This window comes from Cydia splendana, chromosome 18 (genome assembly GCF_910591565.1).
Source record: "Cydia splendana chromosome 18, ilCydSple1.2, whole genome shotgun sequence".
NCBI lineage: Eukaryota > Metazoa > Arthropoda > Insecta > Lepidoptera > Tortricidae > Cydia > Cydia splendana.
Window position 1 is genome coordinate 12118223 of NC_085977.1, and position 24143 is coordinate 12142365.

Sequence of the window (24143 nt, forward strand, 5' to 3'; positions counted from 1 at the left end):
TATAATTATAGGTTTAGTTGTCAGGTTTTTTAACAGATGTCACTAAAAGAACGACGAAATGTAATTATGAAAAGGTTGAAAATAGTTGTGTTTCATACCATAGAGTAAATTAAATAAATATCCGTGATCGGTTTGACTTTCACTCTGTCAGGGTTTTACCTATATCCGTGGTCACTCTTTATGACAATATTTTATTATTCCATAAAAGGACTCCCATATAACCATTCCAGTCGCAGAATCACAAAGTGGTAACTAAATGTCAGATGTGTCGTAACAGAGTCCACACAATGTGTCTAGAATTGTTTCGAAACAAAGTGTCGTCGCCGTGTCTACACTTTTCCGTAACAAGGTGTCGACACATTTGTGTGCACTTTGCGTGCGGTTTGCGACTAAATCTGACAGCAAATTTGTGACAGCAAATGTCAATATAAAATACCTCTTGAAAACCAAGGTTTGTCAAACTACTATTAGTGTCTCGTGTGCTCGTAATTCTAGTAAGTCATCATGGGCAATGCAAATGATAATAATCGACCGAAACCATATAAACAGAAAAGTTTTTAAAGAAATTCAATAAGCTACTTAGGTCAGGCAACGAATGCTCCAAAAGTTGTAGAGGGAAATGCTCGGAACACAATTTTTGACTCCGTAACTCGGTTTGACAAGTTAGGAGGTGAACATATCAAAAGTCCCCGGCCGTAGCCCTTGAGCGGGGGGGAGAGAGGGGGCTTTGAAGGTCCCATTTTCCCGTTTTTCGATTATATCTCGGAAACTATGCATCTCAGCGACATGGCCACTTATACAAAATGAAAGTTAATTTAATTTGTTACAAGTTTATTCAATCAATTTTTTCGATATGTTGAATAGTTTTTGAGATATCCGCTCTTGAAAGTTTATTTAGGGCTCTCAATTTTATCTTGATATATCTATATCAGTGAAGGTGCTAGGCCGTGTTTGGTATCGTTTTCGTATAAATCTGGGGTGCTGAATCCATTTAAGATATCACATTGACACCATTCCACAAAATAAAAATAAATCTTTTTAGGGTTCCGTACCTCAAAAGGAAAAAACGGAACCCTTATAGGATCACTCGTGCGTCTGTATGTATGTCCGTCTGAATACACAAAATAGTTCTTTACCTATAGATGACAGGAAAACCTATTAGAAATGTGCAGTCAAACGCGAGTCGGACTTAATGTACGGAACCCTTAATACGCGAGTCCGACTCGCACTTGGCCGGTTTTTTTAAAACTCTTCTTGACGCTTAACCGCTGAACCGATTTCGTTGAAATTTGGTATAGAAATAGTTTGCGTCCCGGAACAGGACATAGGATAGATCTTATAACCAAAATCATCTTTTGAAGGTGTGAAAAGTGGCGTGGAAATTTGTACGGGAAATCAATAACCGCTGAACCGATTTATATGAAATTTGGGATGGTCTACATCTTTGATTTAGTTAAAATTGATGAAAAAACATGACTTCAAACCTAAACTTAAACAGTATTAACTTCAAGAAGTCAATTCTGAATTCCCCCCTACACCTCATTTCACACCTTTAAAGGATGATTTTTGAGATAACTTATTATATCCTGTCTCGGGACTCAAAATATATGTGTACCAAATTTAAATTAAAACTGTTCAGCAGTTTAAGCGTGAAGAGGAGTTTAAAAGAAAGTATTTTAATAAGTTTATATGTTTTTACTTCGGAATGGTGTCAATGTGATACCTTAACTAAATTTGGTACTGCGAATTTATACGAAAACGATACCAAACATGGCCTCGTAGCTTTACTGTTGTAGAAGTCAAAATAAAATTGAGAGCCCTAAATTCTTATTACTTGGCCAAACTTGTGTAGAAGGAAAAGGTAAAATAAAAGTCTTCGGCAGGAATATAAGACACAAATATATTTTTTTTGCGTTACTATTTCATTCATCAAATATAAACATACCTTGATTATACTATTCTACTGAGATCCTCATAGATAAACAAAAACATTTACTTAAAAAATTACAAGGTCGAAATGTCACGGAACTTGTGAGAGTAATATGTGAAAAATAAAAACTTTTATGACAAAAAAAATCTGGACACAATTTAAGAATCACCCAATTGCGTCGAGGAATCATCTGTATTTTTGCTTGTTTCATTACCTCCTCGCTTCTTTTTTGTCCTTTGTATTCTGTAGCAATTTGTTAGATCTGAAAATAAAGATAACTTGCGTCGTCACGGATGTCGATTTATATCAAAATCAAAAAAAATCAAAATCAAAAATATACTTTATTCATGTAGGCCTAGCAACAAGCCCTTATGAATCGTAATTAATCTTAATCTAATTATCAGAGCAATTTATTGATGTTAATATTATTCCATAATAAAATTGGATTATTATACATATCAAATTTAACACTAAGAATTTCACAAAAGGATCGTCAAACATTAAAAAGATTGTATAAAAAAATACTAGTCTAGAATTTCTAGAATAAAATCTAAATGTCAAAAAAAAAAGCATAAGTAACAAAAGAAGTAGATAGTATTACATCGGAATATCCATTTCCTCATCAATAATCAAATGTACCTAATAAATAAATAATCATTTCGAATAACAATTAATCCCACGTTGTAATATCATTCATGTAGTCTTGTGTGGTATAATAAGCTTTAGAAATAAGTTTACGCTTTACATAATTCTTAAATTTATTAATAGATAATTCAGTAATATGGTTTGGAAGTTTATTATAAAATCTTACACAATTACCCATGAATGATTTTTTAATTTTATGGAGCCGAGTGAAGGGCACTGCGAGCTTATGTTTATTTCTAGTATTAATATTATGAATTTCACAATTTTTCCTAAAATTTACAATATTTTTATGTACATACAGAATATTCTCATAAATGTATTGACAGTGCACTGTCATTATGTCAATTTCCTTAAATTTATCTCTAAGTGAGTCTCTATGGTTCATTTTGTATATTGCTCGAATAGCCCTCTTCTGCAGAACAAAAATGGTATTTATCTCTGAAGCACCGCCCCACAGTAAAATACCATATGCCATAATGCTATGGAAGTAACTAAAATATACTAATCGAGCTGTTTTCACGTCAGTTAACTGACGGATTTTGCTCACTGCAAAAGCTGCAGAGCTCAGTCTATTCGAAAGAGTAGCAATATGGGGACCCCACTGGAGTTTAGAATCTAAAGTTATACCAAGAAAAACTGTACTATCAACTAATTCCAATTCCTCATCCTTCACAATGACACTTGTTTGCACATGCCTTACGTTACTACTAGTGACAAACTTAATACATTTAGTCTTTTTCTCATTTAACAATAAATTATTAACATTGAACCAATTTACTACTTTTGAAATGGCATTGTTTACATCATTGTAAGCTTGTTGCTGTCGTTTGACTTTGAAAATAAGTGAGGTGTCGTCTGCAAACAATACTATATCATGGTGGGTCTTAACAAGGAATGGCAAGTCATTTATGTAGATAAGGAACAGGAAAGGCCCCAATATTGACCCCTGTGGTACACCCATAGAGACCAATGACCCAGGTGATCGCTGTCCATTCACATCGACCCTTTGTATTCTACCATTTAAGTAGGACTTAAGTAAATTCAGTGCCGATCCTCTAACTCCGTAATAATGAAGTTTCCTGATTAATGTTTCATGACAAACACAGTCGAAGGCCTTAGATAAATCACAGAAGACACCAAAAGCATCTCGTGACTCCTCCCAGGCATCGAAAATATGCTTAATTAGCTCAACACCGGCATCGGTTGTTGAGCGACCCCGTGTAAAACCAAACTGCTTATTATGCATCAAATTATTAACGTTAAAATGTCGTACTAATTGAGAAAGAACTAATTTTTCAAAAATCTTGCTAAATGTTGGTAGCACAGATATCGGTCTAAAGTTAGTGGGGTCAGAGCTGCTACCAGATTTAAATAAAGGAATTACTTTACTATGTTTCATTAGATCAGGAAACTCGCCGCAATCAACACTGTTGTTAAATATAACTACCAAGTCAGGCGCTACAATTTCAACTAAGGATTTGACAGCATGGACAGAGACTCCCCAGAGGTCATTAGTTTTTTTGACATTAATTGATTTAAACGCCTTTATTACATCTGAGGTACAAACATGTTCAAAATGAAGGTCTCCACAACACTCTGGAGCGTTATGTTTTAATAATGTAACAGCAGATGAGGGTGATGAATTTAAATCCTTAGTTGTGGATACTGGTACCTCGGTGAAAAATTTTTCAAATTCTGTAGCTACTTCTAAATTGGAATCTATAATTTTGTTATCAATGTTTAGTTTAAGCTCTTTAATTGTGTGTTTAGAGCGACCAGTCTCCACATTTATAACTTTCCAGGTTGCTTTAACAATGTCGGAACTACTTTTTATTTTCTGACTTAGATAATTTCGCTTAGCTATATGACAATCTACTTTAAACTTCTTCGAATACTCCTTCACATGTTCTTTAAATTCATCACTCTGATTAAACCGCCGTTCCTCATATAAGGCATACAGTTCACGTCTTCTTTGATGTAAGTCCGCAGTAGCCCACTCACTAAAAACTGATGCACCACTAACTACGACCGATTTTGAGGTGAATATCGCATTATAATGATCCATAAAAGTGTGAAAGAATGAATTATACATACTATTAGGACTCATATCGGAAGACAAAAAGGGTAGCGCCTGAACTAAACTTAGCTTCATTCTTTCCACGCGGTCCGAGGTTACTGGTACAAAAGTTATTTGTTTTCTCATGGTATTTTTCCTTAATGCCTCAAATACCATTAATTGACCTAAGTGGTCTGATTCTAAATTGCTGATAACTTTTTTAGCAATAGGAAAAATATCTGTGAAAATATTATCTATACAGGTTGCACTAGTAGCAGTCACTCTAGTGGGCTCCATAAACATGTGGTTGAGATTACAAGATTTAAAAAGATTCAATAATCTACAAGACATTGTTGAATTTTCCATAATATTTACATTAAAGTCGCCGCATATAAGCAATTTCTTACTAGAAGATGATATTTTAAGTAGGGCAGATTCCATTATGTTTTCAAATAATTCAAAATTACTTAATGGCGGCCTATACACACAGACAACAATAAATTGCTCTAATTCTACTGCACTTAGTTCTATAGTCCGTTCAACAGACATGGATACAATGTCCTTACGTTCCTTAAATTTTAACTGACTATTTAATATAATTAATGACCCACCATGTATGGAACTAAGTCTGGTGAACGAACTTCCCGCCTGGTGATTATTAAATTGGGGCATTAATTCATTATTATTTAACCAATGTTCAGTAAGACATAAAATATCAATATTAAAATCATTCAAAAAAAGTTCTATCTGTAAATTTTTTCCTCTAATACATTGAATATTTTGATGCACCAGGTGGGTTTTAGGGAGTGCAGAATTCGAAAACGATGATCATTTTGTAATCCAAGATGGCGGCTACGTATTTTGTCATAAAAGTGGAATCCGAAATAGTCATCATTTTCGAAATCTGCGCCCCCTAAAACCTATAAAACGATATCCATGACGACTTTTATGACATAGTGCATTGCCGCCATTTTGAAATTGAAAATGTTATCATTTTCGAAATCTGCGCCCCCTAAAACCTATAAAACGACATCCATGACGACTTTTATGACATAGTGCATGGCCGCCATCTTGGAATCCAAAATAGTCATCATTTTCGAAATCTGCGCCCCCTAAAACCTATAAAACGATATCCATGACGACTTTTATGACATAGTGCATTGCCGCCATTTTTAAATTGAAAATGTTATCATTTTCGAAATCTGCGCCCCCCAAAACCTATAAAACGACACCCATGACGACTTTTATGACATAGTGCATGGCCGCCATCTTGGAATCCAAAATAGTCATCATTTTCGAAATCTGCGCCCCCTAAAACCTATAAAACGATATCCATGACGACTTTTATGACATTGTGCATTGCCGCCATTTTTAAATTGAAAATGTTATCATTTTCGAAATCTGCGCCCCCCAAAACCTATAAAACGACACCCATGACGACTTTTATGACATAGTGCATGGCCGCCATTTTGGATTCCAAAATGGTCATCCTTTTCGAAAGCGCGGCCCCCTAAAACCTATAAAACGACATACATGACGACTTTTATGACATAGTGCATGGCCGCCATCTTGGAATCCAAAATGGTCATCATTTTCGAAATCTGCGCCCCTTAAAACCTATAAAACGACACCCATGACGACTTTTATGACATAGTGCATGGCCGCCATCTTGGAATCCAAAATGGTCATCATTTTCGAAATCTGCGCCCCCTAAAACCTATAAAACGACACCCATGACGACTTTTATGACATAGTGCATGGCCGCCATTTTGGAATCCAAAATGGTTATCATTTTCTAAATCTGCGCCCCCCAAAACCTATAAAACGACACCCATGACGACTTTTATGACATAGTGCATGGCCGCCATTTTGGATTTCAAAATGGTCATCATTTTCTAAATCGGGGCCCCCTAAAACCTATAAAACGACATCCATGACGACTTTTATGACATAGTGCATGGCCGCCATCTTGGAATCCAAAATGGTCATCATTTTCGAAATCTGCGCCCCCTAAAACCTATAAAACGACACCCATGACGACTTTTATGGCATAGTGCATGGCCGCCATTTTGGATTCCAAAATGGTCATCATTTTCAAAATTGGGGCCCCCTAATACGTATAAAACGACATCCATGACGACTTTTATGACACAGTGCATGGCCGCCATTTCGGATTCCAAAATGGTCATTATTTTCGAAATCGGTACTCCCTAAAACCTATATATCGACACCCATCTCGACTTTTATGACAAAGTGTTTTGCTACCATCTGCATGCAAGACATTTCTATTATTTTTACGTACAAAAATGGCCCCCTGTCAACTTTCAATCGAGATTTAATCGATAATTTATTCGATTAATATTCAGATTAATTCAATTTCAATCTATGTTAGGTCGACTAAACTAATCGCGATTAAAATTTGATAATTAACTTTTTTTATTCCATTAATTAGTCGAATAAACAGTTAATCGATTAATGCCCATCTCTGACCACGGCATTTTTACACTTTGAGAATATCTGAAAACAAATCAACACAAGGAGCCATTTTGCAAATCCAGTAACATACCAGTAACTTTGTTATTACTTTTGACAGCGCGTGTCATGTGTCAACACAGAGTCGACACAAAGTCGAAACATTGCAACTACTTTGTGACTGCAATATTTCTCAGCCTTAAACCATATTTATACATCATAATTAACAAGTTTCGTAGTATGTAAAGCGTTATTTCTGTTATTTAAGTATAGTATACGCATCGAAGTACTAAAAATGCTTCAAATAATATAGTTATGAACACAGGCACTGAGAAGTAAACAATTTCATTTCCGGCTAAACTAAAACAATGTGGTGGCGCGTTGATTATATTACACTTAGTTTATCAAATCACTCGAGCAGTTTAATTCCCCATAATAATTTAAGTCCTATTGTAATATATATGCAAACAATATATAATTACGTCTTGTAATCCGTTTTAGAGATGGCGTATTAATGTCACTTATTTTTATTTAAGTATTTTTCCATCTGACAGTTTCCATTTGACAGGAACAAAATGAACGAATGAACGAATGATTTTGGCATAAAGTAGTCGCAAACCCGAAACAATGTGTGCACACGGCGACCACACTTTATGTCACTTTGTGTCATGTGTCGACCCTTCCCCATTTCTGGTAACTGTGTCGACACGGCGACGACTCTGCGACTGGAATTGTGACCGAAACAGACGGTGTCGACACAAGATGTGTCAACACCGCGTCGTAACGGCGACTGGAAATGGTTGTATGGGCTATGTATACTTATTGCCAAAAAACGATTATGATTGAAGTAGATTCTTCCTTATAAAATCAATCCACTTAGACAATTAATACTTCCGTAAACATAGTCGTAACCGAACAGTGATTGTATGACAGACTAGTTACGTTAACAAACTGAACCGTGTATAATTATCAATTACTTAACCTTAAACTTCCTGCTCAATAAGTTGGCGTAACATTGGCGCCGTAATCCGGATCCGGACTAAATCCGGATGACGCCCGGGTAGGATAATCGGACCGGTAAACATCCGGTGACACCGTCACATCGCGTGCGGAGTTACCAGTTTTTAATTTTACAGTACCTACACAGATTTAAATATACGGTATAAGTATCAGTATTTTATCAGATACTTACCTACGTATCTTCAGGGGGCCGATTTTTGAATTTCGAGTGCACGATTTCGTCACTCGAAAATCGGTGGAAAACAACGTAATGCTGATTTTTGAAATACGAGCGATAGAAATTGGGAATCGAGTGGTATTGACCACTCGTTTTCAATTCAATTAGTAGAATTTAAATGCCGGGTACTGCAGATATTATTGAACGAAATACTCGAAACTCGAACGAAATCGAGCGGTCGAAATTCAAAAATCGGCCCCCTGGCTGTAATAGTCAATAGGTACAGTCACGAGCTTTAATTTGGGACCCATTTCCATTAAATGTTGTTAGAACATTCATAATGCAATAAGGTTGAAACTTCAGTTCGATACTGTTGAAATGTCAAATTAAGACATTTAAAAGTCATAGCGAATTGACGCTTGAAATGATAAATAACTTCTTTGCAAAAAGTTATCACTCCGGTTTTATAATCAGTTTAAAGTGACATTTTCAAAAATATTAAGTCCCGAATTGACGTAATTGAGTGGTTGCCCCTAGAAACGTAAACGTAAGTAAATGTCGATGGTAAACATTATGTCAATGAATTATGACACTGCGTTAAAATATTAGCTCTAAATAGCGTCAGTTTGCTACACGATATTCAACCTTAGGTGGGTCCCAAATTAAAGCTCGTGACTGTGCCAATCAAAAATGTTATACTTGCATTTGATGCAAGAATGGGGTTGGCCAGTCGAAGTTTTTTACAGATGGCGTCAGCATATTTTTTACCTGACAATCCTACGAATAGAGTCAAATTCTTGTTTCTTTATTGGAATTTTATGGCCTAGGTGCTAGTTATTTAACCCAAATCTCATAGAACAAGACTGTACTCTGTATCTTTAGGTATTTTATTCAATAATCGTCAATACAACAATATATATATATAAAAAAAAAAAAAACTAAAACTAAAACTTAAGACTAGCTTTAGTCAAAAAGTTCCCCCCGAGTTGTCCCTGGCGCAAAGGTACCCATCACACTAGCCGCGTTTAGGTATTTAAATAAAAGTAAACAAAATCTACCCTCAAATGGCTCCTTAAGCCAGTTGAGGGTAGATGAAAATATTACATGATCAAACAATGTAGGTTAAAGTCAGGACGCGGACGTTCAGTGACAGCATAGAGAAATATAGTAAGACAAGAGTGCTCACTCCATACATCAGTTTTGGTACCAAAAATATTAGTATTTTCATAGTCTACATCTAGCATCGAGTAGCGGAATTATCAGTACTTTAAGTAGCAGTAGTAGTACTGTCAAGTGACAATAGATGTAGCACCGACCGGAAACTCTAATCTCAACAACATAAGACTTTCCGGTCGGTGCTACATCTATTGTCACTTGACAGTACTAGTACTACTACTTAAAGTACTGATAATTCCGCTACTCGATGCTAGATGTCGACTATGAAAATACTAATGTTTTTGGTATCAAAACTGATGTATGGAGTGAGCACTCTTGTCTTACTATATTTCTCTATGGTGACAGATCCAGGCGGTTAAAAAATCTTTCACCATTTTCTCTTATCCTTAAGACGTTACACTAAATATTTATAATCTGTGTGCCATAGAGCTCATTTGTGAGATGGATGCAACCTTAACCACAGAATAACTAATAGTACTTTAAAAACGCAATCTTGACTGACGTAGTACTTGATGCGAAGTTGCGTAGTCCTATACTGACACGGAAGTCCTTATAGTTAGTCATCGGCTGCTGCATTTTCGGTGCGCCTTGCACAAGCTGTCGGGAGGTATTTTCCTCGATTAGATGCATTACGGCATATATGACGTCATACACAGACGCATTTAATAATTTGATATTTGATTTGATTTTAATTTGGTAAATGTAACTTATAATAAACAGGTAGGTAAGCTGTGGTACCTACTTGAAAATATTTTTCTACTTATATTATCCTGCATAATTTCTTAACCAATAACCAATTAACCACGTATTTCTTTAAAAAATACTACAACCAAGATGATGGTTTGAGATTTATAAAAAAAAGTTTTAAGGCGTCAAAATTAAAAGCAGAAAAAAAACTGTAAGAATAGAAGTTGACTGAAAAAAGTCAAAACTAGCCTTAAATGAGACACTAACACGCGGGCCGAGGCATCCAAACGACAGGTCTCGTAAGGGCCACATTCCACGCCGTCAGATTACACTAAACGAGCCATTACAATGCCCATTACTCCCATTAGACACGTATTTTATTCGCTAGAATAAGGCCCGAGACACGGTCAAGAAGGTATAAATTTAGACAGTATTTTAACACCTTCGACGGCTAGTCAAATATACCTACTTTACTAAAATTATATAAAATATACCTAATTTAAGTTAGGCAAATGTAAAACATAGGTAATTAAGTGTAGTGTGTAGTAGTAGTAGTGTTTCCTAGTTTAAAACATGGACTGCAATTAGGTATTGATGTGCAGTAATAAGGAATTTCATTTGCGTTAAAATTGATCAAAAAAACTCAACGTCCAACGTCAAAATGAAGCGTCTAAACGTCTCGTGCGTATACGAAAAGACGTCGTCATAAGGGTTTCCTTTATCTCCGTCAGATTACACTAAATGAGCCATTGCCATTACAAAGCCCATTACTTCCAACAAACACGTTTTGATTCGCTTACTCGTAAGTCGTAGAATAAAACGCTGGGCATATGATCGTGATGTTATAGCCAGTATTTTAACTATACTTAATACACAATATCAAAACTGATTCAATAGCTCTATCTTTTTGGATCATGGTGACGTTTCTATAAACCAATTGTGAATTTTTGACACAGCTATCGAGGAATTAAACTATATAATAATATCATTTATAATTCCATTAATAATACTTTATTAATCTACTAGCTGTGCCCGCGGCTCCGCCCGCGTGGAATTCGGTCTGTGTCAGTAAGCGGCTAATTTCTAATCCTAATTTCTCTCCCTCTCCCCTGGAGGCGGAACTTGAAGTAAAGTTGACAGATGGATATGCTAGAGGACTGTAGTCCAGATAAAATATTTTACAGTTAGGTACCACTAAATAAAAGTACACTCCAGAATCAATAGTTTTTTTCGCCCTTATTAAAATTTTACACGTGATTTTAACGACAGAGTAGTAGGTCTATATCGGATGATACAGTAAGGTATACGCGCGCGAGAGAAAGCGAAGCGGCCTGCTTGGCTAGAGCGCCACTCACCGTGGTCTTCTTCAGACTCCTGAGGAAGACCAAGTGCCCCTTGTAACCTCAATGCGTTGCGAGACTTTCGCGAATGATTCGATTTTTTTCGGGAAGGCATGGAAATGCGTATAAAATGCGAGTTCCGAAATCGTTTGACTCCGCAAACGACCAGTACCGATTAAGATATTTTGATGCCCTAAGCATTTCTAGACTATGGTGGCCCCTCTCCCACCCTCGCTACTACAAAATTTTTCGATATAAAAAACGCAATTTGATAGACAGTTGCACATTTTGCGACCGGTCTGGTCTAGTGGATAGTGACCCTGTCTGCTAAGCCGATGGTCCTGGGTTCGAATCCCAGTAAGGGCATTTATTTGTGTGATGAACACTAATATTTGTTCCTGAGTCATGGTTGTTTTCTATGTATATAAGTATGTATTTATCTATACAAGTATGTATATCGTCGCCTAGTACCCATAGTACAAGCTTTGCTTAGTTTGGGGCTAGGTTTGATCTGTGTAAGATGTCCCCTAATATTTATTTATTTTATTTATTTTTACTTTTAGTAAGGAAATCAGTTACATCATTTTATCACGAAAATTGACAGCCACCCGAATGTCACCTTTGTCATATCTTAGAAAGTACTTCAAACCCGAGCGAAGCGAGCGCGAAAATTTTTCGATATAAAAAACGCAATTTGATAGACAGCTGTACATTTTTACTTTTAGTATGGAAATTAGTTACAGCATTTTATCACGAAAATTGACAGTGCTGCAGCAGTAACATAGCAACAGAGTAATGCTGCTGCAGTCGCCACCCGAATGTCACCTTTATCATATCTTAGAAAGTTATTGAAAACGCGAGCGAAGCGAGCGCGTAAATTTTTCGATATAAAAAACACAATTTGATAGACAGTTGTACTTTTTTACTTTTAGTCCCAACCAGGCGCGAATCCAGGATTTCATACAGAGAAGGGATGGGACAGTTTTTTCGCATAGGGCTCGATATTTAAGGGTCTCAGCGAGGTTGTTTGATGCAAGAGAGGTTAAAAGATGCAAGAAAGCAGAGCTTGGAATCGACCAAGTGAATTGAATTGGCGAAGTGTGAATAAGGCAGAAGGCCCAGCTGCGAAAGAGGAAAGCTTGGATTTGGATCCACGCCCAAGTGTAATTAAGGCAGAAGATCAACTTTGCCGTAAGGCGGAAGGGCTCGCATAAGACCTCACGCAGAACTGCAAAAGAGTGGCTTGAAATCGAATCTATGCATGTAATCACGACTCTTCTACTGCTCGCTCTTTGGCTTCACTCGAAAGCGCTACTTGATAGGATGCTTTTAGTTTTCGGCTTTCACGGGGCCCCTTATAACACTTTGACAGTTAGGTCTCAGGATCGCGGCTAAGGAGCAACTCGGCTTGGCAGAGCAAAATTCGCTATAAAATCGGTAACCTATGTCGAAAAAATCGGCTGGCCGCAAGCCCGAAAGCAAGATATTTTTCCATGACTTTAAGGGCCTCCGCGTAAGGTCAAATCGAAAGCCTACGTTGGAGATGTTCTTACGTACCCTCACTCTCTTACTTGATCCCTACGACCCTTCGTTATTATATGGGTACTTGTACACGTATAAAAGTTTCATGTAGGTACCTACTCCACGACGACTGCAATGCTGATGCAGCCTGCGTGTTTTTTGCCTACGGTTTTGGTGCCCCCTAGACGTGGTGCCCTAAGCAAGTGCTTATTTTGCTTAAAAGGGTTAATCCGGCACTGCAAATGACTGAGGTCAATGTTTTTTTTTTCAAAGTACCCACCTTCGTGGCCATTATTAAGTGCTGTATACGTATGAATATGGATTTGATATGGATGCGATATAATTACGATTAGGTATAATTCATGACGGAGAAAATTAATAATTTTTTTTTTTTTTTTCTGGGTATAAAACATTTATTTACATACAATATATATACAGTGGTACTACTAAACGAAATTAATAACTAGCTTAAATCTAAAATAGGCCCTTGAGGCATTGTACCAAGGATGCTGGCGGCATTTCCTCGCTGTATCGCAATGCTGATACGTTGTGCGAGGTAGCCGCCAGCTCTTCGGTCACCAGTTACGTCAACCAGACGCTTCGCGATTTCTGCGAACAACTTATGCGCGCTGGGACCCCATGGACCTAGAGTTTCAACACCAAATGGTACAAAATGGTACTAATTTTAAATAATTATGCAATTATACGCGTGTTGATATGTGTGTTTATACACACTACTACGTAACTATGTAAACTCATTTTCAGGTTTTCTTGATTACTTAATGTTTACTCAGTTCCCCAAAAGATGCAATGTGCAATGTGGGGCAATTAATTTACTGGGTTTTAATTTTGTTGTATTATTAAATCAACATAATAATTCAATTAAATTTGTTTATATCCGTACCCTCTCTTCTATTTAAACTTAGAGTTAATTTGGCAAAATACTTCCTCGGTGGCTTATTCATGTCAACACGTATTAAATTCAGCGCCATCTGTTAGTTTACCAGGGTACTCTATAGTGGTAGCACATATTTGAAAAAAGTTTGCCCCTCCTTCCTAAGTAGCGCCATAAGATTCAGGGGCAAACTTAAGTCAATCGAGTGTTGTGGCTACCGCCCCTTTTAGGGGTTGAATTTTTATAGCCTATAACCTAGCCGGGGATGTTCTCGACAGATTAGTAAAGTTTGTATCAAAATCCGTTCAGCAGTTTTCACGTGATGCGCGTTCAAATAAACAGACAAACAGATAAACATTAACAGACAAAAATTCTAAAAACTGTTGGAACGTGTTCTGTTATCGATTCTAAGTATCCCCAGCCAATTTTTTTTCGAATATCTTCCATGTACAGACTTTCGACCCTCTTCAGCTTTATTATATGTATAGATAGATAAAAAGCCATAAAGTAAAAATTCTAAATAGTGTTCATATAATGCTCATATGTGTTCTTATATTGAGTTCAAATACTTTTTAATTTGTTTTTACCATTACCATGTAACGTTCTTTGAACGATAAATTATGCTCTGGCAATGAAAATAACTCTTTTCACCTCCAAATAGGGTCTTCAATTATGCTGTACCGTAAACGTCTCTCTTGTCATAGTAGAAAATGTTGTCCGCTTCACTAAGGTAGAACAATGTTAATATTTAGAGCCTGTATTAATGTTATAAAATAAATGAACACCATAGCTAGTTATGGATGTATGAGTTTTTATTTCTTTTTATAAAAATGTGTTGAATGGTGTTGAAAAATTATGCGCACATCACATATCGCTTTATTACCTTAATTAGCTAAGATATTAATTCTTTTGTTTTAGAGTACGCTTATTTTACCAAGTTCTTAGTGGAAATTCATTTCGCACTTGAAGCGTTCGTATATAAAATACAAGCGAAATGCACTTAAGTATATCTATTTCGTAAAAAAAAATTGTGTTAGAATAACGTTCCTTGTATTGCTATTTTGAAATCGATAAGGTTCTAAGAATGGGGTTGATTATACAATGAATAGGTTAACGCGTGTCGTCTCGTGACTGCACTCGTTTAGATTTCGTTGTGGATTCGTCAAGCTTAAAGTGAATTAAACGAACCAAACCGCTGTAACTATTACTTATCCAAATAAATAGAGCATTAGAAATGTTTGTGCTGATTTTTTTTACTGTGTATCTAATGTGGTTGGCCTGTAAGATGAAAGATTCTTTGAAAAGTATTCTTTAAAAATACGTGTGATAATAAAATGTAAGACGCACTCAGTCTTTTCGGTTTAGCTAGTGTAGTTACTAAGTTTTCGCCATTAAGGGGCTACCCGAGGTTTTCATCGATTTTTTACAAGTTTTGAATCGTATCTCCATTTTTTGCACTACAGAGAGAATTATAAGACAAACGGTTATCGGTTCTTCAATCTTTTATCTCCGGTTTTGTCCACCGGATTTTGAAAGAAATGAATACTTATTTTCTTATGATTTTTTTTAACATTGTCTAAAAAAACACTTTTTTCGTATCTAGTTTGCTGTGAAAGATCTGAAATGTACGAAATCTACATATTTTAGTTCGTCTTTGACGTCTCGAAAAATTATTCAATTTTAAACTAATTAACACAAAAGTTATTGCCAGAAAACCATTTTTTTAGCCTAAAATTGTTCAACTTTGATGCCAAATATCTCGAAGACAATGAACTTTGAAGTAAATATGGGATAATATATTGCTTAAAGCCGTTGCAGTTAATATAATAAGCTCCAAAAAACATTAGAAAACTAAGGGATTCAGATCGAAGGTCATTGGCGTGGGGTAGCCCCTTAACATATTAGCCAAATTACTCTTACTACTGGATATATTTCGGCCTTCTGCAATGTCCTCTACAGTACTCGGTTCCGTGCGGCCTTCACCCATCGTACTCCCACAACATTCATGGATCAACTTCGGAATTTAACGAAGAATTTAATATAGGTATTCGATACTTCATAATCATAATAGCTTGGAAGTATCGAATACCAATTAATATTGATAGATAAGTATGTACAAGCAAAGCGCGCACTAGCGATATCATATTATTGGGCCGCGATTAGAATTTAAACGAGGTAGCGGTTAATTTACATATTTAACGTAACTACTTATACATGGCTAACCTGTCAATTTCATTTAACTTTACTCGAGAAAGATATTACGACTATGTGGACATTGTGGACATCAATATCTTATTTACACAGATAGGAAGTAATTTTTAGATGTTGATGATTAGGTACCTATGTCATGTGTATGATCTGATGTGTGGGCACTTCGAATAAAGAATTTTAACTATATTTTCTAGCGGTTCCCACCAGGCGTGGCTTGAGGTAACTGAAATCCCAGAAGAATATCAAAAATATACAGGAGGGATAGAGAAAACTTGGACTAAGTACCTCCTACCCGTTGAAATGCTCTATACGCTACCTGCGTTATGGGCAATTCTAGACAGTACTTAACCTATAACTTATCGGTTATTAGAAAAACCGGCAGCGGCGTTGTGCGCCGGCCCTTACAGAACCGGTCGGCGGTTGTTTGGGCTAACCCACATTCGGTCGGTTTGAGGTCGCCACCTTAGGGCATCCGAGTACCTACCTGCACCCAAGCGTGGAAAATGACGTGCTGGATTAAATTCGCTCTTTTTTTGGAGTCAAAGGTGTACAGTCAGCAGCAGAAGTTGTTAAGCAGCTGAAGTGTTCAAATTGACCTACACACACCCTTATTCTCTTAATAATAAAGTGGTGTTAATTCAGAATAAAGTGGTGTCAAATTTTGTCGCTGACTGTATATTATGCTAAATCAAGGTAGCTACCTAATTTAAGTAATTTCTGGGTGTCTTCGACCTGATTTGACGTAAGCACTTGATTTTGTTAGGGTCATACGAACATTTACGTTTCACAACCAGAATTTTAGTCTAGTTAGTATGTGTCTATGCCTATGTATTTAATATACTTACAACTCCGTTTCTGTGCGAGTGTGGTCTAAAATTTGACTTATTTCTTGTGTGACTTAGGTCTTTAGACCTCAAACACTCGAGGGCTCGATTCTCTAAGATTTCGTTCCTGAACCAATGGTAAGAGTAAAGCATAGCCTGCACTTGTATGCAACGTATAATATAATAATAAATAATGCATGTCACATATCTCGTGCTAATATCGAGGTGTTAGGGCCGCCTGGTTCGTGAACTCATGTGTAACCATTATGTAAATATATGCAGGTGTTGTGGCATTGTTTTTAGAGCATTTGCTTTGCTGTACCTGATTAAGAGATACCTAAACATTTAATTTTAAAATATTAACTGCATATAGGTACCTACATATTACTTCTATATTGATGCAAATTAAGGACTCTATCTTTCTGTGTTAATAAGGGTGTGTTCTATATGGGTCTCTATTGTTTCCCATAAAGTTTTATATCATAATGTATTGTTTGTCCGCATGTTCGTTAGTCATAATTTGGTTTTTCTCAGAAACGCGTAACTTTTCAGGATTTCCATAAAACAAACCTAACCTAACCTATCTATAGGATAACCTTACGTAAATCCTGAAAAGTTAACGGTTTGAGAATTATGACTATAGGTGACAGTCCATTTCCAACACGACAGCAGCACTACCATTCATTTTACTATGGAAATTGACAATAACACCGACGTGTTTCGTACTAGTTAGTGCAGCTGCGGTCAGAAATAGAATGTTACCCTTACCACAGAATAACTAATAGTACTACCGTACAGAAAATTCACTCCTTCACAAGAGTCAGATTTAGGTATAAAATTATACCTATACTCGCCGCCTGCAACAAAATTGAAACTTATAACCGCGCACGAATCGTGAATCTTGTTTGCGCGAGCGCCACGTGACACGACTATCGTGCGGTCGAGCGGCCTGCACTGCCATACGCCTGCCGCTCCGCGCGGCGCGCCGGCCAAATGTACCTAAACTGCGTAGTGACACCCCCCTGCCCTTACTATAATCTGACAATCATTATATTATGAATTTCAATAATTATGTCAAACAAAGGGATCCGGTTCTATATATTTACGTATTTATCTATACATTAGGTACCTATATATATTTATATACGTAATGTTTATCTAAGTACCCCAAAACACAATCCTTATTGAATTTACCTTACATTAGTCGATTCGCGAAAGAATGTTCTTTCATCATTTCATTCTCTACCTCAGTTCTCTACACATGACAAATACTTATTGGCATGCATGAATAATAAAACATGTCCGTTGATGAACATTGTTGATCTACATTGTTTCGACAGAGCTGTTTACCACCAATGATACGAGTATTGTTACAAATAAAATACGCACCTGTATTTACACATTATCCAATTTAGCTGAAGTTCTATATTGTTCGCGTTATGGAAAATTACCTAATTATACTAAATCCCATTTTTAAAAAAGCGCTGGTGGCCTAGCTCCCATCCCATTTTTAACCTCCATAGCTGGTACTCTTTTGTTTTGCGCTCTACTGACCACACACTTATTGCTCTTTTAGTATCATTCCAATTAAGTGCAATCACGAAATGCGATTCTCACGCTCAAAAAGTCGTTGTATTGTCTACGTGCCTGTCGATACGTCTCGGCATCGCATAAGAAAACTAACATATTTAAGCACATCGTGAAGCGCAAAAAAATCTCTATTACAAAGTGCGTAAGAACAAGAACGATTAAATTTACGTTTCGACGTCGGCAAATTTATGTTTGTTTGAGAAGTTCCAATCGAACTTTACAAGACAGTTACGATTGGAATCCGTTAACGGATTCGATCGAGTAATTTCCGATCACTATAAGTCAAAGACTTTATTACGTGTTCATAAGGTTTTAAATTGCAATGGAAAAATAACCGTACCTTTGATGTGCAGGTTCCTCTCGCCTACTGACCTTGCTCCAGTTTTTGTTCACTCCACTTTATGTTGGAATAATCAAATGGAGTAGATTTTTGATATGCTTTTTGCAGCTGTATGCAAAATAGCAAGACGGTGTTTGATGAACTACAAAAGTTCTGTTTCATTTCTTATGCTCTGAAAGTGGGTCATTGTTATTCTACAAGAAGTCCCGAAAATGATACGTTTCTGCACTAGAGCATTTTATATTCCATGTCGTTTAACGTTCATATAGTTTCGGTGATACAGGGACAATATTTTTCACATCACAATTGTAATGGCTAATATTTACGTCGAAGTAAAGTATAATACATATACACTTCAAAGCTACTCTAAATTTTCTGTTTTTTGTTCTAATTAGTAATTATTCTTATTCGATACCTTATTTTCTCCAGGTAAACTAGTAGGAGAAGAAGATGATATAGCGGCAGCACCTCAAACCGAAACAACGGTAGAAATGATAGAACGTCTCACCGAACCACCCTCCCACACATCAACCGCAACTACAGCGCCCCCCACGAGATCAACAGCTCCTCCCACACCAGAAACAGAAAGAGAAACAGAAACAGAAACCACCAAGGAAGATGATACGACTACGATCGAATCACCCAGTCTGAAACCAAAAGGAAGACTACTAAATTTAAACTTAGATGAACTAAAGAATTTCGCCCTCACACTACATAACAGTACTAAGGTTACTGATATTAGCGATGTAACTTTGGATGGCGATGAAGAATTTGATCCCTCAAAACTAGAAGTTCTTAAGTCTCTTAAAGATCTGCCTGATAAGTTTTACTCAAATCTGCAGGCACCGTTCCATCCTGCGATTTTGACGGATCATTCTGATGAAGGGAAGGAGGAAGGAGAGACAATGTGCATTGAAAATGGAATCATTTACAAGGTTGGTTTAATATTATGACTATGACTTGTTATGACTGATCTTAGCCGTTTGTTAGCTGCTAGCATAGACTCTAAATCCTCTAGACGGAGTTAAGAGCAATTATTTCATGAAACCGATGCTGCCAAAAATACTGGGGTGCGGGGGACGAGGTGAGCGAGTCCCTTTCCGTGATTGGTCCGTTCAAAGACACGGACGTCACACAAAGACACTTTGACTCGAAAATGGAGTAAAACTACCGTATATTTGTGGCAGAGGGGGTAGCGCTACTATGCTCAGTCTGGAGGATGTCTTGTCTGTGGCTGCTAGTTAGAAGCTGACGTACTTAGTGCCGCAAATTTCAATAGAAATACTGTATATTTCGTAATACACCTATAATAGATACATATACCTACTTATGTACATATACAACATATATGTAGGTACAGGTTACAGAATTTATCTTAATCAAAAATTAGAAAATATTATTCCATATAGGTACCAAAAATGAGACCTTGCCAAACATTCTCCGTGTTGAAAATAGCACAATTTTGGAAACTTTCCATATCACAATAGGTACCAATAGTTGCAATACGTCAGCAGCAGAAATTGCTAAGCGGGCCATGTGTTCAAAATGATCTTGACGCGACTTCATTGTTAAGAGAATAAGAGCGTGTCAAGGTAATTTTGAACACATCACCTGTACCAAACCGAAAAAGAAAATATGCTTACGTACACGTACATATAGTTACTAAAGGGCTTTTTATGTACCTATTATGTCAAGCTTTTTTATGTTGCGACTATCCTTACACTATTTAGGTATTCAAAGAAGTGTAAAATGTCAAAAACCACATCATATTCCCAGGTAGGACACCACGTGGATCATTCGTGTGAAGAGACCTGTGAGTGCATGCCAAACGGCAAATTCAATTGCTCCCCGCGCTGCAAACATCCATACATCCGCCGGGGCCGGACCTTGAACGATCCGCTGTGCTTCGAGTCACCTGTCGACGAGTGCTGCAGTATCATAGCGTGCGCCACTGGGAACGGAGGTAACATATCCGATTGGCACGTGTTCTTACGGCCTGGCCACGACATTGCGACTGGCATCGGCTAAGACTACAACCATTGGTTGGAGCGAAACAGCAATCGGACCTTTCGTTCCCACCTAATTATGGTGTTCTCCTTAGCCGAAGCCAGTCGCGCAATGTCGTGACTAGACCGTTAGGCCCAGGTTGTTCTCAACCGCCGCTCGCGAGGAGAGCGACCGCTCCCGAACATCTACGAACACACCATACAGACGGCGCCGGCGGCGGGTGAGAACGACCAGGGGGCCTACCTTCGACGTGTTGCCTCTGTCGCACTTGTAAATTCGTACGTAAGTGTGACAGGGAGGCAACGCGCCGAACGTGGTTCGTGTTAAGACCTCTGAGCTGGGCATGGGCCTTACAATCCGAGTGTTCCGCATTGACGTAATGGATGATTGGAAATGGTGATCCCTTTAAATTAAAGTAATGACTTTTCTCAAGTAAATATCACCATGTGTCTTCAAAATTTTGTTTTGGGTTAGGTGTTAACCTTCTGAAAAATGCGATGCTTTCCATAGAACACGATGCACTGGAAGCTCCGGCCCGGTCTAACGTGAATCATCCTTAAAGAAGAGTTGGCGTGCAGCATACCATTAGCTTTTTTCGTACTTCGTTAAACAAAGATTGACAATAAGTAAAGAGTGGCATGACTAGTTTCTAAAATCACAAGATGTTCATTTGTTTCCCTGCCTGCAGACACGAAGGTGACCAAGCTGGAGGTGTGCAAGTACGGCAACGACACGTACCTCGTGGACAACACGTGGAACGTGGGCTGCGAGCAACGCTGCACGTGTGAAAAGAACTCGATCATCGTCTGCAAGCCGAGGTGAGTTTATTGCAATGTGTCAGTTTTTGCTCTCTCTTCGTCTAATCGTTTGACCCTTATCGTATTGATCGAAAACACCTACATAGTGTGATTTTTGAATTGTGTCATGTTAGTTATACCGAATAATTATTACCCACTAAGGGGCCAACCCCGAAATCTCAAAAACAAATTCTTTAAACACATCGATTTATGTCACACATCGGTCGGACATACTCCATGTCACATTCTTAGGAGGTCACTTTCGAGTTATGTCACGTTCTGAGTGAGACATGAGTCACCGAAATGTATGAAACAGCAGATGGGCCATTTTATTTAAAGTTGTGCCCTACACTTTTTTTTTCAAATTTGGGATTTTGTATGTTATTTCTACTCAGAATCATGAGCTCTTTTGATCCTAATAGGAGAAAAAAAGTGTCCCAAAATTTCCATACAATTTTCGATCTTTCCATTCCGTGACCGCCATACAAAATCTATGAAAAATGGTAACGGAATGGAAATAAAAACCTTGGGACACTTTTTTTCTCCTATTAGGATAGAAAGAGCTCGTGATTCTGAGTAGAAATAACATAAACTTTCACAACTTAAAAAAAAGTGTAGGGGACAACTTTAAATAAAATGGTCAGATTTGTTATTACACACACTACAACTTATTTACCTAACCCTTTTCAAATCATCTTGTAATATCAATGACTGCAACGTAGGAATACTACTCTACTTTTTTGACTATTCTTTTTCTCAGGTGTGCCCCTCTACCCCCATCGGACAAATGTATCAACGTGCAAGATCCCAAAGACGCCTGTTGTGAGGTGCAAATCTGCGACGTTTCGCAAGATGTGCACGAAGACCAAACTGACAACGTCACTAATTCCACGACCACTGCCGAGGTAAGAGGTGTCTGCGAGACCACAACTAAAAACAAGTGCGAGTCGGACTCGCGTTCCAAGGGTTCCCTACATTATAAGATAAGATAAGATAAGATCTTTATTTGCATACCAGTATGTTACATAGGTTATATAATCGACCCTGGGGGTATAACATAACATGTTGTTCACTTATTTTACCCAATTATTACCCAATTTTTAACGATGTTTTTTTTTATGTGGAACGTGAGTTAATGTCTTTAAAAATCCGTAGGGGTCGGATCAAAAACTAAGTAATTAAATCCGACTTACGCTTGACTGCACATTTCTAATAGGTTTTCCTGTCATCTATAGGTAAAGAACTATTTTTGTGTATTTGTTTCAAAATTTTAGACCCATTAGTTTCGGAAATAAAGGGTGGGGGGGATGGTAATGTTTGCCTATTTTCTTGAATAACTTCTTAACTGTTTACTTTAAAATTATAAAAAAATATATATTTGAGATTCATACAAAGTGCTCTTTTATTTTATATGTAACACGATGCAGTTTGAAAAACTTTATTTTTAAATTTTCTCACTTACCCCCCAAAAGTGGCCTCAATATTTAAAATTCATTTGTTTACGTTACACGCCCGTCTTTGGGTCACAAACTTACATGTGTGTACCAAATTTCAACTTAATTGGTCCAGTAGTTTCGGAGAAAATAAGCTGTGACAGACGGACAGACAGTCAGACAGACGCACGAGTGATCCTATAAGGGTTCCGTTTTTTCCTTTTGAGGTACTGAACCCTAAAATATATAACTACATACGTCACAAAAAATAGCCATTAAAATGTGGCTAAGCGCCACATTTTAATGGCTATTTTTTGTGACTTTCAATTTATCAGACCTCAGTCTAGCCTATTTCGAGAAAAGTTTTTTCAATATCAAGAAAACGAAACTTGTCTTTCCAGACACCAAACCTCACAGAGGAACCTCCGACCTCTACCACCATGCGTCCATTAGTGCTGACCGAACCTATTGGCTCCATCACGGTCCTGCAGAACAACAGCGTCCAAGTGGCCCTAATGCACTCCAACAGCAGCGAAGACCCCATCCATCTCCTCATCAGCAATGATGGAGGAACCACCTTCAAAGACGTAGAACTTAAATATGATAACCTCATCCTTAACCTTCACGGTGGAAAAGACTACATTCTGAAGACGAAAGAGACGGGAACTAAGTTTAATTTCACGATAACTTCGATGGATATGGTCGAGAAAGAGCCGCCTGAAGAATTGGTTGAGGTTAATGAGATGATCGGGTGCCATCAGAATGGCAAGTTTTATGAAGTTGGTAAGGACTTACCTACTTACAGATTTTTTGTACGGCGTTCCGCAGCTTATTGCTAAGTGAACGTTGATATTTTTCTCTTTAAAAAAAAGTATCTAGCTTAGCAGGACTTCTAGATGATTAATTAATTATAATTAAGCCACCAAACAATAGGTAGCATATTTTGCCGCTAGAGTTCAGCACTAGCACAAACCGTAAACCATAGAGTAACTTACATATATTTATACTATGCCGTTAACAGTTTTTTGACAGGTTTTCACAG

At 37.4% G+C, this 24143-nt stretch overlaps 1 protein-coding gene across 1 annotated transcript in view; it reads left to right on the forward strand.

Annotated features, from left to right (window-relative positions):
- The window catches only part of LOC134799150 (putative epidermal cell surface receptor), a 97713-nt gene that overhangs the window by 51798 nt on the left and 21772 nt on the right, over positions 1-24143 (forward strand). Inside the window, exons 3-7 of the mRNA XM_063771557.1 lie at positions 19294-19799; positions 20641-20827; positions 21560-21689; positions 22429-22573; positions 23503-23884. Of these exons, the coding sequence (XP_063627627.1) occupies positions 19294-19799; positions 20641-20827; positions 21560-21689; positions 22429-22573; positions 23503-23884 (1350 nt within the window). The remainder of the gene's footprint in view (positions 1-19293; positions 19800-20640; positions 20828-21559; positions 21690-22428; positions 22574-23502; positions 23885-24143) is intronic.